Below are 19,008 nucleotides of genomic sequence, written 5' to 3'. Positions count from 1 at the left end.
TTCTTCTACATTTTCTAGTTTATTTTCACAGCGGTGGTTATAGTATTCTCTGATGGTTGTTTTCTATTTCTGAAGGTCAGTGGTGATACCCCCTTTATCATTTTTTATTGTGTCTATTTGATTCTTCTCTCTTTATTAGTCTAGTTAGCAGTCTATCTATTTTATTAATTTTTCAAGAAACCTTAATTTTTCAAATCAAGCTCCTTGATTTGTTGATTTTTTAAAATATTTTTTTTTTGTGTGTGTGTGTCTCTGTCTCCTTCAGTTCCACTCTGATCTTGATTATTTCTTGTCTTCTGCTAGCTTTGGGTTTTGTTTGCTCTTGGTTCTCTACTTCATTTAGTTGTGATGTTAGGATGTCAATTTGGGTTGTTTCTGGCTTTTCAATGTGAGCATTTAGTGCTATAAATTTCCCTCAGAACACTGCCTTAGCTGTGTCTCAGAGATGCCAATATGTTATCTCTTTGTTCTTATTAGTTTCAAAGAACTTCTTGATTTCTGCCTTAATTCCCAGGAGTCATTCAGAAGCAGATTGTTCAGTTGGGTGGTTTTGAGTGAGTTTTTTAACCTTGAGTGCTAATTTAGTTGTTGTCTGAGAGACTGTTATGATTTCAGTTCTTTTGCATTTGCTGATGAGTGAAATTTTAAGATTTCTATATGCTGTCATTATAATGACAAATAAACATGTTATTTAGTATTTCTTGCTTTTGTTCTTCTTGAATTGAAACCATAAATAATAATAGTAATGTGCAATATTTACTACAATAAACTAATAAAGTATCTGTAGTAATTTTGCAGTTAAACTTATTTAATTAGCAAATTAAACTGAGAATTTGAGTGTACTCCTAAAAATTACTATTTTGTGTTTGAAATGAAACTTAGTCCTTAATTATGAGTACTTTGGTAGGCTAATACCCCCTTGGAATTTGCCATCCATCCCTCTATACTTAGCATACCTTACCTGATATATGGTAGACACTTGTCCTATGTTTGTTGAATGAATGAACACAGGGCATTTAAGAACACCTGAGCCAACTGTTGTATCATCATCTCCTATTTTATATAGAGTAAGTATCTTTCTGGAAAATTAGTAAGAAAGCAAATTTTATACACACACACATACATACACCATACACACACACACATTTTTTTAAAGATATGGGGTCTTGCTATGCTGCCCAGGCTGGACTTAAGTTCCTGAGCTCAAGCAGTCCTCCTCAGCCTCCCAAGTAGCTAAGACTATAGGCATGTACCTCTGTCCATTTGCAAATAATATTTTGATACTGATTTCCATTATGAATTCTATGTTTTTTTTTTTTTTTTGAGATGGGGTCTCATTCTGTCACCAAGGCTGCAGTGCAGTGGCATGATTATAGCTCACTGCAGCCTCGACCTCCTTGGGTTCGGGTGATCCTCTCACCTCAGCCTCTTGAGTCACTGGTGTCCGTGGTTGCACACCACCATGCCCATCTAATTCTTTTTTTTTTTTCTTTTTTTACTTTTTGTAGAGACGGGATTTCACCATGTTGTCCAGTTTGGTCTTGAACTCCCGAGCTCAAACAGTCCTGCCTCAGCCTCCCAGAGTGCTGGGATACAGGCGTGAGCTACTACACCCAGCCTATTCTTTTTTAAGGGAATAATCTACTATATAATTCTATGTTCTTATAAAAAACATTTCTCTAAATATTCAACTATATGGATATAGTTGAAAACCTGTGAAAAGGAATGGTGATTACCTGTTGTATATAACAGACATCATACTTCCTGCCTAGCAGAAGCACTTTTCTAACCTTAAGATTTTGGAATTGATAATTTTAGGAATTTTGTCATCTTTTTGGAATCTGTTATGTCTTGATTGTTCTGTCTTGTGACATTGATGTTTTGCCTTTAAGATTTGCAACTACGGCTGGGCGCGGTGGCTCACGCCTGTAATCCCATCACTTTGGGAGGCTGAGGCGGGCAGATCATGAGGTCAAGAGATGGAGATCAGCCTGGTGAAACCCCGTCACTACTAAAAATACAAAAATTAGCTGATTATGGTGGTGTGTGCCTGTAGTTCCAGCTATCTGGGAGGCTGAGACAGGAGAATTGCTAGAACCCGGGAGGTGGAGGTTGCAGTGAGCTGGGATTGCGCCACTGCACTCCAGCCTGGCAACAGAGTGAGACTCCACCTAAAAAAAAAAAAAGATTTTCAGCTGCTTGTAGATGATTCCAAAGGCCCATGCATGTGTACATTTTGCTTAGCATAAATGAAAATCCACCTGCTTTGAGAATGACCTGCAGCAATATGTAGCTCAGCTAGTGAGTGAATCCAGCAGGCAGCTCAGTTTCATTGGGACTTTGTTCTTTATTATCATTGGGTAAACACTTTATGGGAGAAATTTTATGTTGGAGTAATATTCATTAATTAGATGCCTTCATCTCAGATATTAGGAGTTAACTCTCTTTGTAACATTCGGTAGTTTGTTCTTTTCCTTTTATCTAGATATGCAGAGTAGAATAGAATAAACAGGAATAGGACAAGAACAGGATTATAGGTACAATGTATTATCATGTGTCTATAGGCATCCTGCTAGCTAACTTTAGTGTTTTTTACTCCTGAAGACTTTTTTAGGCTAGGGGAAAAATAGGTGGGTGAGGAGCTAACATTTTTGTGAATCTCTGCTGTATGCCAGGAACTGTGCTAGATTCATTATATTTGTTATTTTGTGTAACGCCCAAAGCAAGTGTATGAGGTAGGAATTATCCCCATTTTGCAGGTAAAATTGAGGCCCAGAGGAGTTAAGTACTCACCCAGGTATCACATATAAGTACCAAAATTGCCATTGAAACCCAAGTCTGTGTGATGGTAAAGTCTCTGCACTTTCTGTCTTACCACTCTCTTCTCACTGCTTCCAGTCACTCATCCGACGTTGGGGGTGATCACTCGCTCTGTGCTAGGCTTTTGAGCCATAAAGATGATGATCTTGTTACCCTCCCACTCTCTCTAGTGGAGATGTGTAAAACTCCAAAGGCTCTCTAATGTACTAATTGGTTTTATTTAAAATTCTGTGTATAGAATTTATTTATAAGAGAGAATATCTATAGGAGTAATTTTCAAAGTATTAAGATGCCCATTTGAGAACTCTGTCACTGTGAGTTAAAGTTTGCTTTTTTAACAACTTCATTCAGTAGGCAGGTTTTTCTGTTGAAAAATGTGGATGTCCTCCATAAACCATAATTGCATACATGTAGCATAAATATTGTTTTTTTATTGGATTTGTTGCAGAAATAAGGGCCTCTTTTGTTTAAATGGACTTGCTTTTGAACTGTGAAAATTTAATCGTGATAGTTTATTGGTTCAGCTCTGGAGAAGCTGAGGCAAAGCTATTTTGCTTCAGCCAGAGCTATTTATATACCATCACTGAGAGCTCCTTTTTATATTATTGGTGTTATTGTGTACTAAAAAAAGGAATGTTAGAAGAAAACTTAGCATTTTTTTTTTATTCTATGCCCTTATTCACCACGATGGTATTTTTAGAGGTTATTTCATGTAGCTATATCTATTCAGAAAAGGCTTTATCTTTTTCACAGTAGTGGCAGACAAGAACTCAGCTTGAAGTCATTCCTTCTTAAGCTTTCTTTTTTAAGGGGTGAAAGGATCAGAGAGAGTGGAACTCTGTGTGTGAATTGAGCCTCTTTGTCCTTATCCCCTTCCTGATCAACACATTTGCTTCATCCAGGGAAGAAATAACTATGAATTTAACCCCTTTTCTAAAAGGGGTTAAAACGTAGACTGTTTCTTTTAGTTTATCTATGCGGAAAGAAAGTCTATGGCCTTAGAAGTTTATCCTCACTTCTGTTTTGCTTCTGGAGAAGATCATTATTCTGTTTTGCCTTCCTTTTAGAAGAGTGCTTTGCTGAACAGGGCAGTCAGGTAGTCATTTATTGTTGCACATATCTGCTGAATTGGATTAGTGGAAGAATAACAGCACTGTGGCTGCTCCAGTGGCTGGAATTTGTGAGCTAAAAACTGGGGGACAAAGTAAGTTTTAAAAGAACATCCTACACTTCAAACAATGTCCTTATAACAGAGCTAAGTTTGGAAACACTAGTAAATTTGCGGCCCTGTAAGTGGAGTAGTTGAATCTCCACAGAAGCATCTGATTTCAGCCCACATATGGGGCCTTAGCAGCTTGAATGCAGATGGGTGTAGCCTCGGAGTCAAGACTTGTCGAGTGCACATGGATCCTCGTAGCTGGCCACAGTCATAGCAGCATGTTGTATTTAGTGCTATTTTCCTCGAATATGGACATCTGTCAGCCTTGATATTTACCTACTGTTGGTCATCCATCCATCCATTCATGTTGTCTTTGAAATAGTAGACTCCTGGTTTATTTTGGTTTATTACCTGCCTTATGAGATATATTGTAATAATATGTGAGGTTCCATTTTTATCTTATCCTATAACATGAAATGGTATGTTTCCAAAGACAGATTACATAAGACCATTTCAGTTAAAATGTAGTGGATTTTGTACGTCTTTGGATTCTGGGAGGGACAGCCTAGATGTCAGATTTCGTGACTGCAAATCAATTTGCAAAAGGCTCTGTGAAGGATAATACTTAATATAATTCAACTTCTCTTCCATTAACATCTTGAACTATGGTGTAAAGTTTTGTATTTTTATTCTAGAAATATAGCTGACATTAGCATTCAGGTATATAGTTCAGTTTATCTCTAGTGAAAAGTCTTTTACAATTAAGTTAAATACAGCACAAAGAACATGGAAAATCAATAATATTTCATTTCGTTTAAGTAAGATCTTTCTATATATACTTGCTTGGGTTGCTTATAAATTTCTTTCTTTACACAAGTATTTTATAATAGATGTCAGTTACAGATTTAACTGTAGCAAAAAATAGTACAGGTTCTGTAGTAGCTTTAATATATCAGGTAAAAAACTGCTTAGCTAAGTATCAGTGTAGGATAGTGGTATAGTCTCCTAAACAATATTTTTAAAATGTAGTAATATTAATAGGAGAGCATTTAGGACTATAACATGCGGAATATTGTAGAATTCAGCATACTGTGCTTTAAGATATTTAAAACGTTTCCTTATTGGTCTATTTATCATAACCCTTTACACAGAGTAGACATACTACAAACATTTGTTGATGGGCGTGAACTTGCATCAAAAATTTTTTTAATCTAATTACTCTCCTACTAGTGATAGAAGATTTAATTACTTTAGTGTTATCTTTGTAGTCTAAAAATACTATCCTAATATTACCTACAGTTCAAACTGAATTCTCGTGGCATTAGCAAGTGATTGATAGAATTGGTTAAAACTAATTTGTTAAAGTATTGGAAGCTGAACATTGGGCAGATTCACTTTCTTAATAGCCATGTATACATCAGTTAGTTTAAAAGCACCCTCTAGGGGTGTTACTAAGGAAACATTTCCTTCTTTTTTCAGAAATAGCTAACCTGAGTACAAATTAACTACTCATCAGATTCTGCTTATTCACAAATGTGACCACATTGGTATTTAATGTGGCTGCCAAAGTAGATAGAATAGTATTTTAAATTGTCTTCACCACTGAAATATGTAAACTGGAGACAATTTTGCTTCATTAATATATGCTTGAGGGTAAATGAAGGATGGATGTGGGTTGTTGTTGTTAGGTGGCTTTTACAGGTAGGGCTCTGTAAAAGGCATTTCCTGCCTGTGAGATTTGTTTCTGCTTATGGGAGGTTGATGAATTTCAGAGTAAATTAGATAGACAGAAGCCAGTTAAGACTTTGGTAAATAACATAAGTGAAGAAAAATAAGCATTTAATATCTAAATGAAAATACGTAACTGCTTTAAAAATACTCAGCATTTAAATTTGTAACCTAATTATAGGAGATGAAAATATATAAATGAAACAGGAATTCTCCTCTTTATTAACCCTGGTGTGGTACTGAAAAATTATGAATTGTTCTAATTGCTGGAAAAACTGTTGATTTGTTCCATTTAATTATCTTATTGTTTCACTTTTCATAGTATGGGAATATTAGTTTAAGAAGGAGGGACCAGGGCCAGGTACGGTGGCTCACGCCTGTAATCCTAACACTTTGGGAGGCCAGGGTTGGTGGATCACCTGAGGTCAGGAGTTCGAGACCAGCCTGACCAACATGGTGAAACCCCGTCTCTACTAAAAATACAAAACTTAGCCAAGCGTGATGGCGCACGCATCTGTAATCCCAGCTACTCTGGAGGCTGAGTCAGGAGAATCGCTTGAACTCTGGAGGCGGAGGTTGCAGTGAACCAAGATCGGGCCACTGCACTGCAGCCTGGGCAACGAGAGCGAAACTCCATCTCAAAAAAAAAAGGAGGGACCAGGATACACACACACACACAACACACACACACACACACACACACACACACACACACTGACTCACTCACTCACTCACTCACTCTATTTTTTTGAGATAGAGTTTCGCGCTGTGCCCAAGCTGGAGTGCAATGGCATGATCTCGGCTCACTGCAACCTCTGCCTCCCAAGCTCAAGTGAATCTCATGCCTCAGCCTCCGGAGTAGCTGGGACTACAGGTGACCACCACCATGTCTGGGCTAATTTTGTATTTTCAGTAGATACGGGGTTTTACCATGTTGGCCAGGCTGGTCTCAAACTCCTCACCTCAAGTGATCCACCCACCTCGGCCCCCCAAAAATGCTGGGATTATAGGTGTGAGCCACCGCTCCTGGCCCAGGATATTTTTATATGTCTAAGAAAAGATGCTTGTTTGTTTGTTTCTGGAAATGATAATGACTTTTGTCTCTTTAAATATTTCTCTATACTTTAAATAACAGAAGAGAAAGGCTTATCACATATAACTAACATTTATTAATAGCTTCATTAGGTATGGCCACTGTAGATGTTAACTTTTTGACTATAAAAGGAATGAATTAATTTTAGTGATCTAAGATTTTTATAATTCCAACATTCTGATAATTAATCTTATATCCTAAAATTTTAAAATGATAATTCAAAAATTTTTAGGTCAGAGTATAAAATATATGTACTGATTGACAGAAGTGAAAATGGTTTTGGTCTTAAGTAGACTCATTAATAATTCATAAACCTGGTATGAATTTTCCTCTTAATCTTTACCTAACAAAAGATGGAGTTAGTCATCTATGTGCTTCAGGCATGAAAAAATTCCTCTGGGACTCAGTGTGGGATCCTAGTATCTTGGCCTTTGAAGCTGGAGAAGTGTCATTTCTTGCTTTCTCCACTTGGGTACTCTGTGAGCCCCTGGCTGTTTGGTGTATCCTTAGAGTTTATATGTTTTGTCTGTGATTAGAGAAGCTCAGTGCAAATGGGTTTGTTTAGCTGCAGATGCAGTTGGGCAGATACAGATTTCAACACTTTTTAAAGGTCTTATAAGGGGAAGAAAGTAAAATTTTAGGTCAAATAGTTGCCAACTTAATATTGACTTAGAATTATTAAACTGCCACTTATATACATGTGACATTTGATACTTGTATATTTTTATTATATTTTCTACTATTGAATATATTTTATTTTTCAGAATGGGACAATTTTTAGTTTTAGTTGCCTTTTTTTTCTGTTTTGTTACCCAGGCTGGTGTTTAACTCTTGGGCTCAAGCTTGGACTATGGGAGTTGGTATATTCTTTTTAATTGATTAAGGGGATTGTTCATTTTAATGTTGTGTGATTTAAAGGACATACATTTATAAACTACCTTTTCCTAAGCAATTTGCATACTAAAGTCTGGCACATTTTTCTTGGTGTTGGGGCAGTGGTGGTAAAGAAGACTAAGTCCTCGTCTTCAAGAAGTTTTTCCCTTGTAATAGGTAGTAATAGGCAATATTCATTTAGGCAAGTATGTGAGATAATTTCAGATAAAGTATAGTGAAGGAACCAAAATAGGTAATATGTTGGAAGGAGATTGAAATTGGGAAGGAAATTGGCAGAGTTGGAAAGCTGTTTTAATAGTGAAATTAACCAAGGAAGGTGTCTTAAGCATTTGACAAGAGGGACCACTTGGGAATGATCTAGGGAATGCAGAGAGTTGCAAGCACAAAGACACTAGAATGATTGGAAAGGAGGCTAATGTAACTGGTGTGTAGTGGCCAGGGGAAATGATAGTCACTAGGTTGAGTATATTGGCTGGGTCACATGATGTGCAGCCTTAGAGATGAAGAGTGTGGCTTTTTAATAGTTGTAGGAGGAAGTCATCGGGGAGGGAAATGAACTAGTGTGCTTTTGAAAAGACCTATCTAGTCTCTGAATATAGAACAGATTATAGAAGAGTGGAGAACAAGCAGACAAATCTTTTAGGATCTATTGCTGTGTCCAGGGAAGAGGTTGATGGCTACATGGTTCAGAGTGGTTGGGAAGTTCTGAGAAGAAGATGGATTTGTGATAGATACATAATAGTGAAGGACGAAAATGTGCTGATTTTTTGCCTTTACTGAAATCCTGTGGCTTGTGATATTTGTGGCAGCCTTGAATTTCACTGTATTGTGGCAAAGGAGAGAATTGGTCTTAGGGCAAATGGATGAGTTAATTTACAGTGTAGACTTCATACCAATCAGATTTTTATCTTTCTAAATCTGGCAAGTTGCAGTAGATATTTGATGTGTTTTAAATGTGACATTTTATTGTTGCAGGAAATGTTTTCATATTTGTCCAACCAAATAAAGAAGTTGTCAGAAGCCTACAATGAAAGACTGTTGCATACACCTCACAATCCCATATCTTTAGGTAATTCCTTTTTTCCTAAAGAAAAGCAAATATTACAATCCATCTCTAGGAAGAAGCTGGTATTTCTAGAGAAAGTGAGAGAACTCTTTCTGGTTATAATGATACTTCTAAATTCATCACAGTATTTTAATTTGTAAATTGAAGAAGTTTAGCCTTTTGAAATGCTTTGATATATTTCTGAGATAAAGCCAATGCACTGAGAGAACGAGAATCAGTATTAAGTATTATAATGAATATGCAGAAAATACTTAAAGTCCTGTTTCTAACCAGAACTCTAGTTATAAATAATTAAAACTTTCTCCAGGTCAGGTGTGGTGGCTCATGCCTGTAATCCTAGCACTTTGGGAGGCCAAGGTGGGAGGATCACGTAAGCTCATGAGCTCAAAACCAGCCTGGGCAACATAGGAGACCTTGTTTCTATTAGTTAAACTAAACAAATAAATAAAACGTTCTCTAGTTAACAAAACATCAGCATATCAGAAATCAAATCTTATGTTGTTTTTAATGCCATTATTGCTTATTTTCTTTAGCCTATGGATGTTAGAGAAATCTGTATTTATGATAATTTCACTTGTATATGTAAGGACTATGTGTTTTTGTCATGTAATATAGAGGCTACTAAAAACAATAATATAAATATTGATGTTTATTCACTTAATTATCTTTTAAGCTTCAAATTACCCCCTTTTAAATTGTGAATATATGTAATATAATGTTTCATATTTCACATATATCTGAAGAAAGTAAGGAAAGTGAATCATTTGTAACTGAAGCCTTTTTTAGGAATGGGCTTCTACGGAATACCATTTGAACACCAATATATAATAAAAACCACCCAACCAGTCTTTGCTGTTTTATGGTCTATGTAGATGTTATAGAAGGCGATACTGCGTAGCTTGAATTCTGGTTCTTCCATGTACTAGCCTGTGACCTCCTTTTCCCTCACGTGCAAAATTGCTAAATGATTGGTTGAGATTGTGAAGCATCTAGCATGGTGAGTCGTCAGTAAATGGTAGCTACGAGTGGTGCTATGTATGCAATCCGGTTTACCCACGCAGCCTCAGAATGACCATTGCCATTTCTACATGTAGAAGTTGATCTCACTTAGTTTTATATATGTACTGAAATATATCCCACATCCTCACTTTACAAGTTTTTAAAACTTGGTTGGATTTGAATGAACAGCCATGCTGATGATGTTATTGTTCCACCTATTTAGTTGGAAAAATTTACTCTCTGGAAGGATGATGTGGAAATTCTGTTTTGTATTCTGAGATGTTAATTTACATTAAAATATTTTTGTCTGATATGTGAAAAAAAATCCCTTCTGTAATTCATTAAGTACATTAAAGTGAAATTGTGCCACTTGACAATGAATAAAAAGTAATGTCTTCATCATTACTATTATTATTGAGTGATTTTTATGCCAGTAAACCAAGGCTTATTGGGATACTTTTTTCTTTTTCAGCTGTGACACTTAAAACATTAGATAAACACCATGACAAAGCTGTCACTCAGCTTGGCTCTATGCTTTTTACCAGACAGGTTTCTGGAGCCAGGTAAGTATGTTTAAAAGAGACATGGATTTATTTGGCTTTTCAAAGTTAATTCCAATAAAGTATCTTTCCTCAACAATGGTCCCCCAAGTATATGCTGAACTATACCTGTGAATTCATCATGGAGTAAAGAATGATGAGTTAGAGAATCTGTAAGGCTGCTACATGCCCACCTGTGGACTGCTTATGCCTGAAATAGTCACAAAAAGTCAAAAAAAGGATTTGTAAGGCTACTATATACCCACTTGTGGACTGCTTATGCCTGAACCTTGTTTGTTTTCATAGACGTACAGAAACAAAGTTTTATTACCTCTCTTCACAGATTTTTTGTCTTTATTTCCTTTGTTAGAAGATCTTTGGCGAGTCACAGTATGGCATTAGAAATAAGTCATCTTCATCACTAAATTGAAGTGAAAGTGTTGTTAAGGAAAAGCCTTCTTCCTAAACTAAAAAAAAGATTATGCAACCCTTGCCTATCTAACTGCCTCAGAAAACTGTATTTTTTCCTCTACAAATATACATGGTCTGAAAGTGAATCTCATTTTTCATTTTAGATTTGATGAGGTCAGAGAAAAATGACTTGAAAAGAAATATCTTGTTGTAAATACTTTTCTTTACATGCTTCTCTTATAACAAGAATTTTTCTTTAACTACCAGAAGATAGAGATTTTATATCACAGGACAGCTTGATGAACTCTTATCTATATGCAGTATAGTTTTGACACTTCTAAAATGATTTTCTTGACTTTGCTTTTAGTATGGCCACTATTTGTCTTTATGTTTAGGTTGAGCTTAATTGACTCCTTAAAAAAAATGATTAAACTATTAGAAATCTGCTTATATCTAATATGCCAGTGAACTAAAGCTTTAAAAATGCAGTTGCCTATGCTGAATATTGCTGTTTGCTGACCACCACCCCACTATAAACAGTTACTTAACTTCTTCTGGACCTTTGCTTTAAAACTGTCCATTGCAATGCATTGATCAGATAGACTTTTTGTTTATTGATTATTTGAGGTAACACATGACAATTACAGTGGTTTGACTTGCAAATTTCAATATTTCAGTAAACTGTGCCTATATGAAGTAATTTTCCAGATTTGGCACAAAACCAAATAATTTTCCTTTTACCTCTTTGAAGAAGATGTAGAGGTGTTTGAGATTCCTAGAGCTTCAGGTAAAGAGAAAAAGACACTGGCAAAAATAAAATAAATAAAAAGAGATTCCTAGAACTTTTAGATCTTTCAGAGAAGATAAGTAAATGATAATCATGAGATAGAGTTTTTCTGTGTAAAAAAGCAGTGTGTTATAGAATCATTCTAAAGTCAACCCGTTCTATTTTCGTAGGCTGTGATTTATGGCTGTTTTTAAACTTCTTAATAAGTGGATATAAGGCTTTGTAACACATATCTTTTGTTTATGGGTGACATTGTGTTACCATTACCAGACATATTAAATTGGTAAATCTTTCCTCTTTCAGGGTTGTGCCTCTTGGGTCTGTGCAAACTGTGAGTGGCTATACTTTCAGAGGCTTTATGTCACATACAAATAATTACCCTTGTGCTTACCTCAATGCTGCATCAGCCATCGGAATGAAGATGCAGGATGTGGACCTGTTCATAAAGAGACTTGACAGGTGTTTAAAGACAGTAAGAAAAGAACAAAGTAAAGAGAGTGATGACAATTATGACAAAACTGAAGATGTGGATATTGAAGAAATGGCTTTAAAACTAGATAATGTACTTCTTGACACACACCAGGATGCTTCTTCATGACATGCAGAGGGTTTCTTCTTGATCATTTGAAAGAAATGATAAAGCTGTAGTACAAGCAAGTAGTTTAAAGACAAGACTTGAGATTTTTGAATTGAGAATTTCATGGAGAATATTCAGTCAAGGAGTAGACTGTCGTCTGAACTAGCCATGGGTGATTGTTAAGTTTTCCATTCTTAGACTGCTTCAATCCTTGTGATCCTTAACAGGTTATAATATACAATTAGCATTTTTCTAATTGTTAGGATATCTGTCAGTTAAGCCTCATGGATCAGATAATTTTTACTAGTGTAATGACAGTAATATTACCTTCAATTATTTTTGAAATGCAGATCACACAGAATTGAGAAAGGTCTCTTATGCTACTAGATACTAGTTGTTTGTTGAAATGTGTAAGTCACAATGTGCCTGTAAAATGGACATTCCCCAGGGAAGCAGAGACAAGATAAAAACTTCCATTGTGACCCAAAAGCAGTGGTTCTCAACTGGGGATGATTCACTTATCCAAACAGCATCTGCGGACATTTTTGGTTGTCACAACTGGTGGGATGCCATTAGCATCTAGAGGATACAGGCCAGGGTGCTGCTCAACATCCTACAATGCATGGGCAACTCCCCACAACAAAGAATTACCCAGCCCAAAATGTCAGCAGTGCTGAAGTTGAGAAATACTCCTCTAAAGCAGAGAAACTCCCCCGAGTAAAGAGAAGTTTACCATAGCAACTTTAATTATTCAGTAGTACTTCAAAGAAGATAGCTTTATAAATGTCATCAAATATAGAGAATCTTAAGTGATAACTAGGGTCATGGGTTCTAAACACGTCATTATGGCACTGGTGCATTTTTCCATTTGGGTAAGGGAAACCGTTATTCCACTTACTGTTTTTGCTTTAAGCAGCCTGTGAATATTGGTTAGTTTGTTCAGATGTTGTGCACAGACATCATCAAAATTGGCTAACATACGCATTTTTGCTAGGAAGGGGAAAATCATATAGTGTGATAAACAGGGGTATTGCCCCCTTTCTGCCCATGTGTTCATTTTTCTAAGTCTGAAATTCCAGACTTACTTGCATTAACAATAATTTTGTTGTTAATTTAAGAAATAGACTGATATGTCATAGCCTGAAGAGTTACTGAAGCTTCTAAACATGCCACCATGCCAAAGCCATGTTTCTCAAAACCAGCTCTGTGGATCATTGTTCCTAAAAGGTGCTCATGGGGAGAAAATGTTCTGTAGACAAATAAATTTGGGAGCCACCTTTGCAAACCTGCCTGTTGGCATATTAAAGGCTCTAAGAATTGCTTCACTAACTAACCCAGTTTGAATATATCCTTATCCAAAGAGAAACTTATTTTTTAAAGTGAAGTATTTATTAACAGCCCATTGAACATACTTTTAAAAACACTACAGTAGAGAATGGTATGTTGCCTTCTGGGTTACATTTTTCTTATTGATTTGGCATTGTAACCTATATATAAGAAAGGGATTTTCTGGTATTTTGGTGACATTGTGCATTGTCCCAGACTGTTTGTAAACATGAGCTCAGATAGATACCTCTTCCTTTAATGTGTAAGGTAGACTCCTATGGTCACTGGCTTGACCGCCTTGGAAGTCAATACTATTTTGAGATATAAAGTTTTTAATTATGAATATCACAAAGTTTATTTTAAAATGTATTTATTTTATCTTTGGGGCTCAAACATTTAAAAAAATTACATAGTTGTAATAACTCATTTCAAGGGAATAAATACTGGATTAAAAAGTGTAAATTTTTAATGAGAATTTGGGACTAAATTGCAGAGCCGATAAAGCTGAAGAGTTGCAAACTCTAAAGTCAAGAAAAGCATTGAAATGATGTTGCAAATGTAAATGCTGGCAGTGCAGCTTACCACACATGTAAGCCAAAATTGTTTTATAGAGCAAGTGATCTATATTGTTGTGATCATCATTTAGCTTAAGAAAGGCCAGAGCTGGGAGACTCGCAAATGTTTTTTCATCTGCAGTATATCAGCAGTTCTTGGGCTTCAGCTGCTGAATAGATAATAATTCTAATTGAAGACAAATTACATGAACTCACATGTGAATGATAGATATGTTACAACATTTCATTCCTGATGCATAAAATCAGCTGTGGTTTTTAGTATTAACCCTTTCTTTTTCTGTGGTTTTGGAATTCTAGCTCTATTCTTTCTGGCTTAAAATTTGACTCTGAGATCATGGAATTCACAACAGTTTTAGAAGAGTTCTGTCTATTCAGGCTTTCCTTGGTCCTCACCCTAGTGTCATTTTCCCTTACTCCCATTTCCACATGTAAGTATTAAAAAGGATGTGTTTATTATAATTTGGTAGTACTGATTGGTAAGGCTCATCATTGGCCTTTGTTATATTTGCACTGTGACAAAGGCAGTGGATGATACATTTCCAATCATTGCTGAAGATAACCTCTTCTATCTTTGTGACCCAACTACCCTTATTAAAACTACCAGGTAAAATTTTGGAGTTAGATTTTTAAAGCCATTGGGCTATGGCAGTCTGCCTAGAAAAGAAAATTGAGAAACAGAATATTCTTTCAGTCTCTCCACAATGTGTTACTTACACATGGCAGGGAAAGGAAGTTTAAATCAAACCCACAGTTTGGTTCTTAGGTCCTCTGCTGATGAATTCTCACTCTATCAGGGAATGATATGTGACACCAGCCTTAGGAACCTGGTGTTTGACTGTAAATCTTTCTGTTGAGCTTTTTGTATTAGTTGAATGAAGTTAAAGAATATGAATTATTGAATGCAGTTCTGTTCAGCCAATAGGCACTTGATATACAGAATGGTAAATTTAAATATAAATTAAATTTTTCTAATATTATGATCAGTACTTAACTCCATTGTGGTTCTGTGTCTTTAACCGCCTCATAATAAGAACTCTCGTTGAGGACTGGGCTACAGAATGTGCTTTTAGACTATGTCTGCGACTCCCATAGATTTTTGTAAAATTTAAACAGAGTTAATTTGTGTTTACTGCTGATGTTACTTTAATTTTGAATTAGCAGTTCATCCTGAGAGTTATATTCAAGTGTCCTTTCACAGAGGAAAATAACAAACAGCTGAAAACAGCAACAATAAAACTGGTGAGTCTGACTCATATTTCACTGGGAGAAAGTTTTTGGAATACATACACATTTGGTGTATGTAAGAGTTGGGTTTTCTTTTCCCACTTTCTGAGATATACTAACTTGTGCCAGGCTCTTAAATAATTTTGTTATGTTTTGCATTTTTGAGGCCAACCTTATTTTGCAACTGAAAAAAAGTCCAGTTTTGCATACACAGAAGTTTGGTTACTTTAGAAGTCTCACAGACTGAATAATTTGATAATAATTGAATATGATACTAACAGCTTTTTAAGAAGAGGTTCTATTAGTCAGTTTTCTCCTTGTCTGCAATGTCATGTTGGCTAAATGTCTCTTGTGGCCAGTCTTAGCAGACAGACCTAACACTCGCTGCATCCTCTTGTGCCTTACTTTTTACTTTCCTTTCGCCATTATGGTAGGTACACATGTAAGATGGTAAGTTTAAGGCTAATGAACATGTGTTTGTAATTTCCTTCTCACTATTCTGCAGTTAAAGCTAAGGCCTTAGGCAAAATCTAGAAATGTTTATGTTGTTTTATTTTTTATCAAGTGGTGTCGACTTGAGAAGTACCAAGAAAGGTTGTGCTTACCTGTGTAACTGTGGGGATTAGCCATGAGATCATGAAGCTGAAGTCAGCCTGCTAACCAGCCTGTTGTTCCAAAAGGAAAAGATGTTTCCAAAAATGTTTTTGCTGTAGACTGTTTAAAAATAAAAATAAATTATATAATTTATTACATGAAATAAATTTTTAATAAGGCACTGACAGTATATTATTTTACCTAATCCTTATGATAAATAAAATCTGAGAATACAAATAACTGACAGTAAATTACTTGCCCATTTTTGATTCAGTCATCAGTATCAGCTTGTTGAGAAATCAGCAGGGAAAGTCATACCTATAATGAGACTCATGAGTCATGGCCGGGGGCTAAATTGTATTAAAAAAAGGAGAAGAAGAAGGAAAGAGATGATATTCCAGCAACCGTTTTGCAAACGTTGTGTTGACTGTAGAAAGTACTTAGAAGCATGGGCACTTATTAACCATGTGAGGTCACATATTTAGCCTCTTTGAATCTCAGTATCATCAAATATAAAATGGATACAACCTTATAGGAGTGAAGATTAAATGAGATAATATATGGTAGAGTGTAACTCAGTACCTTTGCATAAAGTACTTACTGTTAATAACTACTATTACGCTTTGCGAAAAGCTATACCATCATAAGTTTTGCTAGACTTAAATGTATTCATTATTATGTAGTTTATTCAGTAGAATTTTTTTTGAGGGGGAGTCATCAATGAGTTTTGTCGGCAAATTAATTTAAAAGTACGTAGTTGATTATAGATGACCATTATTTTTTATTTTCAGGGTTTTTCTGTTTTGGCTTTTATGGATTTTTTTTAGTTTTGCATTTTTGAGAATTTTGTTAAAAACCGTATTTTAAGTGCATTGACTAATTACCTGAAATTTCAGATTACAACCCAGAAAAGATATACAGAAAAAGTTCATACACAATGACTTCAACACTGATTATATTATCTGACTAAAATTTGTGGTATAATAGGCAGATCTGCAGGCATGGCAATTGTTCAGTATATTTAGCCCTATTCTTACATGACTTTATAGTAGAATAGCCGATCATGGCTCCCAAGTGGGTATCTCTAGCAGACTTCCCTCCTGAGCCCCACACTTGAATGCAGCTGCCTAGTCAACATCTTTTGCGTGTCTGATGGACATCTTAACCACCACATGCCAAAGATGATTCCTTGATCTTCTGCCCTAAAAATCTGTTCACCCACAGCCTTCCTCACCTTAGTAAATCATATTTCTCTTCAGTTGCTTAGGCCAGAAACCTTGGAGTAATCCTCCACTTTTCTCTCTCCCATCCTACTCCAAATCCATCAAGAAATCATGTTGTAGCTACTTATTTATCCAGAATCAAGTCATTTCCCACCTGCTCTGTAACCAGCTAGTTCTGAACTCCCAGTGTTTCTTGTCTGAATGATGACTACTCTTGGTTACCCTGGCTCTACTCATGTCCCTTTACCATCTCTTCTCACAGCCAGAGTGATGCTCTGGAAACATAGGTCCTGTCACGTGTCTGTTCAGACTCCTGCAGTAGCTCCCATGTCGCTCAACGTATAAGCCCAAGGCCTTGCTGTGTCCCAAAAAGGCCTACAGCACTGGCCATTGTAACCACTCCCCCTTCATCTTTCTGACCTGACTTCATCATTAACCCCCCCCATTCCAGCCAAACTGGCCATCTTGCTGTTCCTCAAAGGCATGCTTAGCCTTAGAGCCTTGGCTCAAGCTGGGCCTTCCACCTGGAAACATCTCTTAACCCAGATGCTTGGCTAACTCTCTTCCTTCATGCATTTTATCAACGTTCTCCCTTTTCAGTGAGCTCTACCTTGACTACCCTTTTTAGTACTGTAGCTATCTCCCCCCTTCCCTTAACATTGGGTAAAAATTGAGGGTGGGGCCTCAATTTTAGGGTTTGTGAGAATCACCTGGAGTTGTTAAAATGTAGATTCAGATTCTAGGTCTGGGGTGGGGCAGCATCTCTAGCAAATCCCTAGGGCATGCCTGCAGTGCTGGCCCATGATGCACTGAGGAGCAGAGGTCCACCATACCATTCATCCACATATTTATTTTGTACTGTTTGTCTCTCCCTCTCTGGCTATGACATAAACTCCACTGAAGCAGTATCTTTGTTTTGTTCACTCATGTATCCCAAGCACCTAAACAGCACCTGGAACATGATAGACACTCAAAATATTTATTGCATGAATGATTCAATAGGTATTAAATATTTATATAACTATATATGAAATGCCATCATGTCTGATTGAAACTTCTCAGTGGTTTTCCATCTCTCCTAGACTAGAGCTCTAAAAATTTTACTTGGGTGATAGACACAAAGAGGTTCTGTTCAGATCTTGCACAGAAAGACTCTACCCAGCTGCAAGGAATATGCTTAGCTGACAGCCTTCCTGCTGTTACCTCCTTCAAGGTTAGCTCAAACCTGTCTTTGAGCCAAAAGTCATGGCCTTCAGCCAATTTCTGAGCAAGGCCCAGGTCCAAGGGCCCAGCCATTCCCACCCAGTGCGGCTCTGGAGCACCCTGCTGTGCTGGCAGACGCTTGGTTGGGTCTGCATCCCAGTCTGAGGGCTCCCCTGCCCTCGCCTGCTTTCCCCCTTTTCTTTTTCAGGTGTTAACTCCTCAACAAACCTTTTGCTCTCTTAACTTTGCCTCAGTATGTGCCTCCCAGAGAATTCAACCTTTGATACCCGTGGCCAACAAAATAAGCTACACTCTTCTGCACACCTTTCTACCCGTTCTCTCCCTTGCTCTAAGCATGTCTGCTAAACCCAGTTGCACCCACTTAGTGGTATTCCAGTGACATCAATCCTCAGTAAGGTTGATTAGCCTCATGAATCTTTTCTATGTTGGCTATCACAGATTATGCCATTGTTCTGGCCTGGCATCATTTTTTAGCTGTTTGATCATTTAAAAATACTAATTACTGTTTTGAGGAACAGTTCCTGATTTAATGATGTATCACACCTTTGATAAGTGGTCCATGTGCCATGAGAAGGTGAATCAGTTAGTTGTTGAGTGACCAACCTTTGGGAAGAGGTTTCTCCCAGGAGCTACAGTGATCACAAAGTGACTTCAGCCCTGGCTCTGCCACTTAGTGACCGAGTGAAACTGCACAACTTAACTTTTGACTCATCAGTAAAATGGGGATAATATCTCACAGGATTGAAATAAAGATCAAATGGAAGAATCT

The 19,008-nt window shown here is 36.7% G+C and overlaps 1 protein-coding gene across 3 annotated transcripts in view; it reads left to right on the top strand.

Moving 5' to 3' along the window:
- The window catches only part of SEPSECS (Sep (O-phosphoserine) tRNA:Sec (selenocysteine) tRNA synthase), a 40,249-nt gene extending 24,279 nt beyond the window's left edge, over positions 1 to 15,970 (top strand). For 2 of the 3 annotated variants that reach the window (XM_032273512.1, XM_032273517.1), the window contains exons 9-11: positions 8,670 to 8,763; positions 10,232 to 10,322; positions 11,800 to 15,970. In XM_032273512.1, coding sequence (XP_032129403.1) covers positions 8,670 to 8,763; positions 10,232 to 10,322; positions 11,800 to 12,094 — 480 coding nt within the window. In that variant the 3' untranslated portion in view covers positions 12,095 to 15,970. The remainder of the gene's footprint in view (positions 1 to 8,669; positions 8,764 to 10,231; positions 10,323 to 11,799) is intronic. The other variant, XR_004267126.1, reaches the window with a different exon arrangement.
- The last annotated feature ends 3,038 nt before the right edge of the window (positions 15,971 to 19,008 follow it).

The sequence above is a fragment of the Sapajus apella genome, unplaced genomic scaffold (assembly GCF_009761245.1).
Source record: "Sapajus apella isolate SASKATOON/1434 unplaced genomic scaffold, GSC_monkey_1.0 scaffold5, whole genome shotgun sequence".
Taxonomy (NCBI): domain Eukaryota; kingdom Metazoa; phylum Chordata; class Mammalia; order Primates; family Cebidae; genus Sapajus; species Sapajus apella.
Note: the sequence above shows the minus strand (reverse complement) of the source record. Positions and strands in the feature narration are given on the sequence as shown.